Raw genomic sequence first — 8409 nt, 5'->3', positions numbered from 1 at the left:
CTAACCTGCCTACCTCAGCCTAGTCATTCTAGACCCAAATCATCCTCTGTCTCTAATTGGCTGTCTCTCTCACCACTTCACCACCTAATACAGGTAGCTCATGTGTGATGAGCATACTGGTGCAAAAATGGTTGCCGTCGCATCATCCAGGTGGATGCTACACATTAGTGGTAGTTGAAGTGGCTCCCCACTGCTTATAAAAAGCACTCCGAGTAGTGAGAAAAGCACTATATAAATTAAAGAATTATAATTATTATTATCATCTTCATCTTCCAGTCAGTGTTAAGGCACATTTGCAATCTAGGCCAATAAGGTCTCTGCTCCAGAAAATAGTCACGCCTCTAGGACAGAAGTGGAAAACATAAAATCATACTAAACCATATTTAACTAAATAAAGAGAGGGGGTGCAATATATACACACAATGAAAAGGGCACAGAATCAGTGAAGGAGAAATGTTAAGAGCTTAAATAAAAAAGGAAAAAATATAAATTAGCATAAGCCACCCCATTTCAAGGTGTTTCATAAGAAACATGATTTACTTAATGAGGCATAAATAAAAAGGTTTAAAGGTTTCTTTATTTAGTCATGATTACACAAGAAAACATAAACAAGAATGGTTGTGGTATATATTTGAAATATTAAATGATGTACTATTTAAATGTTTAAATGCTAAATTTCCCCAATTCTAATGGAAAAAATCAAACATAACATCATTTTTGTTATCAATGACCTTGAAATAGTCTAAAACGATACCCCACATGCTTATGTTTGAAATTTGGCATTTTTAACCTTCTGGGAGTGGCTCTTAGAAGGCTTGGACCACTAGTAAAGAATCAAATATTAAAAATATTATCATATTCATGATCAGCAACCTTGAAATAGCATAAAATGACACTCCACATGATTATATAACCGATCCCAGTTTTATTAAAAGTTTTGTAAAAGGGAGTGACTTTGATCCCTCTTTTCCTATTGGGGGTGAACCCCTTAAGTTGGTTGATGTGGCATATACAATCTCAAGTCCTTTCACCAAAACATCCTCCGATGGCAACCTCTCCCAACCATCCAAGAACAGTTTGGTGACAAACAATGCCTTTTTTAGGGCGGCACGGTGGCACAGTGGTAGCGCTGCTGCCTCACAGTAAGGTTCGCTTCCCGGGTCCTCCCTGCGTGGAGATTGCATGTTCTCCACGCGTCTGCGTGGATTTCCTCTGGGTGCTTCTGTTTTCTCTTCCACAGTCCAAAGACATGCAGGTTAGGTGCACTGGTGATCCTAAATTGTCCCTAGTGCATGCTTGGTGTGCGTTTGTGCCCTGCAGTGGGCTGGCGCCCTGCCCAGGGTTATGTTCCTGCCTTGCACCCTGGGATTGGCTCCAGCAGACCCCTGTGACCCTGTGTTAGGATATAGCGGGTTGGATAATAGATGGATGGACAATGCCTTTTCCAGCATGATGGAGCACCGAGCCATAAGGCAAAAGTGATAACTAAGTGGCTCAGGGAACAAAAGATCAAATTTTTGGATCCATGGCGAGGAAACTCCCCATTGAGAACTTGTGGTTAATCCTCAAGAGGCAGGTAGGTAAACAAAAAAAACACAAATTCTAACAAGCTCCAAGCATTGATTATGCAAGAATGGGCTGCCATTAGTCAGGATTTGGCCCAGAAGTTGATTGACAGCATGCCAGGGTGAACTGCATAGGTCTTGAAAAATAAAGAAGGGCCAACACTGCAAATACTGACTCTGCGCATAAACTTAATGGAATTGTCAATGAAAGCCTTTGAAACTTATGACGTGCTTATAATTATACTTCAGTATGCCATAGAAACATCTGACAAAAAGATCTAAAAACGCCAAAGCAGCCAACTTTGTGAAAACCAGTACTTGCATAATTCTCAAAACTTTTGGCCATGACTGCATATATAAATATACATGTTTTCACTAACTGCTCGTTTGTGGGGTTGTATTTTGTTTGTGCTTATTGTTCCATCCGTGTCTTTTATTTTTTGAGATATGGTGGAGCAGTGGTTTGCAGATTGTCCAGTTCATAGAATTCATAAGCATGAAAGGCATTTAACTCCTCTAGCTTTTACAGTATCTTAAGAGAAAGAATAAAACATACAAAAAAAAAAAACCCCAAAAAACTTGCAGGACATCTTCCCAAATGTAGGCACTGCTTTCAGGCTTTACCTGACATTGCTTGTCACAATTGCAAGTGGTGAGCGATCTTTATGCAAGCTCAGGCTAGTTAAGAATAGAAACATAAATGACAGAATCATCTGACTGTGATATCTATGTTGATTTACAGAATGGGCTGAGCAACATATGATATTCCTGCTTTTGTAGGCATTTGCAATAGGGCTCCATAGTTAAATTTTCAAACCTTGGTTTGTGATGGTTAATTGTCATCAGTGCATGAATGGCTAATTAAAGATACAAGCTTTGATACAGCATACATCAGCTCTCATAATTTTGAAGATTAAGCCTATTGTTTTTTTTCTGTTCTTTAGATTTTTGCCATTCACTTTAAAGGTAGTAGTCATCATTTACTTTATTCTCTGTGGCTTTGAGACCGTGAAGATGATGGGTGTAGCACTCATAGCATTCTGTGTAAGTATTGCCCCTAAAAATTACTGTAGATCAGCCCCAACAACCAAACCCCATACACACTGATCACATGTGGGGTTTTTCTTGTATCAGTAAGCCAGGGGTCGTTGGACAAAAATTAAACACTTAAGTGATTTCAAAACATTCAGAAGTAATTCTTATGGATAAAATGTATTATTAAATTACCAAATGCTTTAAGTACTCAAAACATGCTACAAAATAACTGAAATTAATTACATGGGGGCATTAGTATATACCCACTGATTTTCTGGGATGGCTCGTAAGGCAGGAGCAACCTGGACATAAAGTCAATCAGTCGGTGAGCAAGATGACTCAACGATAGTCAACTGTTAAATGTGGTAGTAACCATGAGTACCAGCGTGCACTCATTACATATCAGTCCAGCAGTGCGACGCGACCGGACCGGTTCTTTACGTTGTGAAGCAGCAGTACTGCGCTACCTTGCGTACATTACTACCGTATAGAAGCAAATTGATGTACAATTGCGCATCATTTTAGCGTACCCACCAAAATACCAATGAAATGTTATACTCCCTTACCAGTCGATGTTAAGGGCGTAAACGTTCGAATTGTCTCGTATCCCCTATAATTTCAAACCGCTTTCTAAAACCTACCCAGCACTAATTCCACGACCTACCGTTACTTGTGCTCGGAGACAACCGGAAGTGACCCCGGAAGCGATCCTTGCAGTTGACTGCGCGCTGAATGCGGAAGGCGGCTTGCCCGTGTTGTTATGGGAGCCTGACAGGCACGTGAGCTGTGCAACGTCATCGTAAACATCGACTGGCGACATGGCGGTTGCTGCGACTGGAAAGGTACTGAAAATTAATCTTACTCAGAGATACAGTGAAATAAAGCAACTCGGTAGAAAGAATGGGTGAAGAACTCCATGAACACATTATCCGTATATTGTTGTATATCACAAACTGGTCTATTGTCTTGTTACTTTACAAAGAGGTAATAAGTATTAGAAGCGAATACTTGCAGATCATGTTTTCAGTGTAAAAATCTGTCAAAAGACTGTGGCGTGGTTTCTGAAATGAAAACAGAACCATCTTTTTTTGTATTGTAGTCTTTCTATGAGTTAAATGAAGTGAGTTCTTGTTTGAAATTTAAACAAATGTATATATTCAGGGTTTGTCGCCAATACCTGTAGTATGGTCCAGGAAAATAAAACGCACATGCGTATATTCAGTTGTTTTCCACCTTCCCGTCTCTAATACTTTAAAATGTTTTTTTTTTTTTTTTATAATTGTGAACATCATTACAGTAGTGTCATTAAGGGGCGTGTCCTGTAAAGAATAGAATGTTGCCGGTTTGCTCGTTCCCTTTGCACTTCCTAATGCCAATTCACCACGAGTAGAAAGTAACCATAGGTAACAGTTTAAAATAATTGACAGTACAACAGTTAACGTAATCACACAGTTGGCTACAGCCTCCTAGAATTAGAACGTTGGGTTAGAATCCTGGCCTGGTCACGGAGTTGACATGTTCTCCCCGTATTTGCGATTATAAATTACATTATATCATAACATTACTGATTCAGAAGCCTGGGAGGCCAGAGGCAGATTACAGTCCATTGCAGGGCCGATTTAACAACCACCTTAGCATGTATAGTTTATTTGCCCGATATGGAGTGATCAAGTTAATCATACAAGTACATCTTTGACAATGTGAGAGGAAATCAGATAAGGAGGTAATGAAAAATCCATAGCGGGTTGGATAATGGATGGATGGACTGGGAGCAATATTCAAGCAGTGCTTGCTTGATCAGTGCTTTTGTCAATTTTTTTTAATATATATAAATAATTTGGATAGGAATATACGTGTACTTAAGAAGCTAGTTAAATTTGCAGATGATACCAAGCTAAATGAATTAGCATATAATTTAGAATGTGTTGAATCATTACAGAGGGACTTTGACACCATTCAGGCTTGGGCAGATTTGTAGCAGGTACAATTTAGTGTAATCAAATGTAAAGTATTACACATAGGAAGTAAAAAGGTTTGAGTACACAATGGAAGTTTTGAAAATCAAAAGTACTCCTTATGAAAGGGATTTAGGTAGTTGTAGTGGACTCAACACTGTAAGCTGCCAGGCAGTGTTCAGGAACCATTAAAAAGTATAACATACGTTTAGGTTATATAGCACGATGTGTAGAGTACAAGTCCAAAGACGTTATGCTCAGGCTTTGTAACGCAATAGTGAGGCCACATCTGGAATACTGTGTACAGTTTTGGTCTCCAGGCTACAAAACGTACATAGCAGGCTCTGGAAAAAGTCCAGAGAAGAGTGACTAGATTGATTCCAGGGTTACAATGGACGAATTATGAGGAAAGTTTTCAGTTTAAGCAAAAGAGGATTAAGTGATGACATGACTGAAATGTTTAAAAACTTTCAAGGGAATTAGCCTATTGGATTAAGACTGTTACTTTAAAATGAGTTCATCAAGAGCATGGGGACACAGGTAGAAACTTGTTAAGGGTAAATTTCACACAAACATTACATTAGGAAGGTTTTCTTTACACAGAGAACCATAAATAAGCTGCCAAGTGGTGACTTAACTTTTGAGAAATCTTTTCACGTTTCATCCAAGGCTGCACAGACTTTGAGGGTTAATGAAACATGGTTAAGGCAAACAAACTGTCAAAGGATGCTTTGAAAAAGTAGTTCAAATTTATAAATTGGAAGAAGTATCTAAAAAGACATCCAAAGATTTGAAAATGCCCATCAGTAGTGTACAAACTCTGATTAAAAAGTGGAAAGTTAGAGGTTTTGTTAGTACCAGGAAAGATTTTCTACACAACTGTCACTAAAATTATTCGGGATAGAAAGAAAAATTCTGAAGGAACTTTTTCTTAAGTGCTGGCTTTTCGTAAACAAAGTTGAATGGCTGTTTCAGCATGCACAATAAAGAGATACTTGAAATAAATAGTGGATTGCAGGAGAAAGTAGCCAGAAGAAAACTATTGCTGCCACAGTACACTTACAGTATGCCAAGTAGCACCTAGCGAAGCCTCAAAATGCCTTGAACAAAGTCATTTGGAGTGATGTGACCAAAGCTGAACTGTATGGCCACAACCATAAATCCTACATTTGGAGGGGAATTAACAAGCCTATGAAGAGAAGTACGCCATTTCTGCCATGAAGCCTGTTTTGGTGGTGTGTGAGCTACAGCGGCACAGGGAATTTATTTTAAGTTGATGGCAAGATGAAAGCATGTTATCAGAAAATATCACAGAAAATGTTTCATTCATTTACCCAGAAGCTTGGGGTAGGATGCACTTTGACTTTCCAATGTGACTGATCTGAAACATAAGGCCAAATCAATTCTTCAGTGGGTGCAGCGAAAAAAAAGTGAACATTTTAGAATAGCTGTCACAGTCACTGACCTCAACATCATTGAGACACTTCGGAGAGATTTCAGACATGAGTTCAAGCAAGAGAATCAAAGAATTGACAGTATCTGGAGTTTTTTTTTTGCCAAGAAGAATCAAAGGTAGCTTTACCAGCTGAGAAAATAAAGGACCTAATTTACAGCTATCAGAAAAGACTGCATGCTGTTATTAATTCTAAAGGGAGAAGTACCCGATATTAAAAACTAAGGGTATGCCAACTTTTGAACAGGACCTTCTAATTATTTTCTTAGTTGCTATGGTTTGTCTAATCACTCATGTTTTCTTAAAAAATGGTGCACATTTGAAAAATTCTGCATATAAACCTATAGGCACAACTCTATCAGTCCCTGTTTAGGTTTTCCAGTTTATTAAAAAAAATCTTTTAATTTGTACAAGCTTTACATCAGTGCACTGTTTATTCACCATCTGTTTTTTCCAAACAATCACAAGATCTGACCATTCAGGTGTGCTGTGCTGAGTTTTGCCTATGTTAATGTACAGTACAAAGCCAGTTTGGAAGTGAAAAATAGTCACCCGACAAAGAAATGATCATACAACATAACATGCATAAAACTGTGCTCTTCACACAGAGAATGTATAATCCAGCATCTTCATCTAAGAAAACACATTTAAAACTTTTTAAAGTGTTTCTCACTACAATTTGTATCTTTTTTTGGTTTCAAGTGTGTGGTCAGTGGCCTGTATCCGTTGTGCATAGTATCTCAATCTACTTCTCTGCAATTGTCACGTGTTGCCAACTTTAACTTAGGTAAAAGATATGGGGTTCTGTTGTGTTACTGGCATTATAAGAGTAAATAGCAGTTACAAAAATGAAATTACACGTATGACTCATTATAAGCCAAGCAGCCTATCGCCATCCCACCTGTCCAAAAATCATACAAGCAATAACCCTCTGGCCCTGTATAGTAGAGAAGAATCTGCTCATCACAGTGATTACTTTTTTTGATAGGGTTCAGTGTTGGAGGACATTTGTGTTGTAAACCTTCATAGGTCTGCATTCATTCTGTATTTGATTTCATTAGTGTTGGCAGTTAACTTGCCTTCAGCTTATGTGTATTTAAGAATTATTTTGATATAGAGTAGCTTACATTAACCTTTGAGTGAAGCATGAAGCCATAATGACAAGTACAATTCAATTTTATTGATGTGTAAAATTAAATTCATATTTGCTTGTCCCCAGTGGAATGTTGAAAGAGATATTAGTAATAGTGTCACTGGTATAGAGTACAATAAAATTCTTAGCTTCATGTTCATTAATACCCAAAACAGATTTTATAAAAAAAAAACACCCAAAGAATAAGATATGTCATATGCTGGATGCAATATATATATGAAATGTATATACATGTGCAAGAAATAATCATGAGGTTGTCAATATGAATGGCAGTTGAGTACACTTATGATCTGTGACTTAAGTTTCTTTCTAAATCTGCTGGTGGTAGTGCTAATAATCCTGTAGTGTTTTACCAGAATGGAGGAAGGTAAAGAAGTCTCTATACTAAATGGCTGGGTTCTTTAAGAATACTGTTTGTCTTTTTAAGGCAGAATATATTACGTATGATCTGGATGGAATCTGTGTGCCAGTAATATTCCTTCCTATTTCATCATCCTCTGTAGTGTTCAGTGATCTAATGCTGAGCAGATGCCGTTCATATGTGAGCCTGTTTAGTAAATTTTAATGACACTCAAATGTAACGTGTTTCCTGTTTCTTTAAGATTATAACGATAAGTCAAGCAGAATTACCCCTTTTATTGGCTAACTAAAAAATTACAATATGCAAGCTTTCGAGGCAATGCAGGCCCCTTCTACAGGCAAGATGTGATTAAGATTTTTAGTTAGCCAGTAAAAGGTGTCATTTTGCTCGACTTCTCACTACATCCATAATGGCTAACACAGTACAACACCTTAGTATTTAAGATTATAGATAAGGTTCATTTTACCACAAATATAGACATTCAATTTGTTCAGTGTTACAATATGTCTGAAAAGGTTATTCTTTTGTTATTTATTTTTTTTAATATCATTTTCTTTACCATTCAGACACCTGATACACAACATTGCCTTGTGCATAGAAGCCCCTATAAAAACATCTAAAGAATCTTCTTCTGTAATTCATTAAATGATTCCTTTGCAAAGACAATGTTAAGGTTTAATTTTGATTTTTATTAGTATTCAGATTACTTTTATTAGCACTGCGGCAAGGCAAGACCAAAGCTAATAAACCGCCAAAAAATCTCACTATTAATCAGAAAAAAACCCAAAACATTCTAGACATACTGTAAAAAATAAAACAAAAACAAATTAAGGAACAGTATTTCAAATTTTTTGAAACTTCAAAGAATGGTATTGTTATTATGGCAG

The 8409-nt window shown here is 37.3% G+C and overlaps 1 protein-coding gene across 1 annotated transcript in view; it reads left to right on the top strand.

The window, feature by feature from the left end:
* Positions 1-3373: 3373 nt before the first annotated feature.
* tbc1d15 (TBC1 domain family, member 15) overlaps positions 3374-8409 on the top strand; it is a 131855-nt gene continuing 126819 nt past the window's right edge. Inside the window, exon 1 of the mRNA XM_039761918.1 lies at positions 3374-3442. Coding sequence (XP_039617852.1) covers positions 3419-3442 — 24 coding nt within the window. The 5' untranslated portion in view covers positions 3374-3418. The remainder of the gene's footprint in view (positions 3443-8409) is intronic.

The sequence above is a fragment of the Polypterus senegalus genome, chromosome 8 (genome assembly GCF_016835505.1).
Source record: "Polypterus senegalus isolate Bchr_013 chromosome 8, ASM1683550v1, whole genome shotgun sequence".
In the NCBI taxonomy this organism is placed as follows: Eukaryota; Metazoa; Chordata; class Cladistia; order Polypteriformes; family Polypteridae; genus Polypterus; species Polypterus senegalus.
This window is presented reverse-complemented; position numbering and strand designations above follow the sequence as displayed.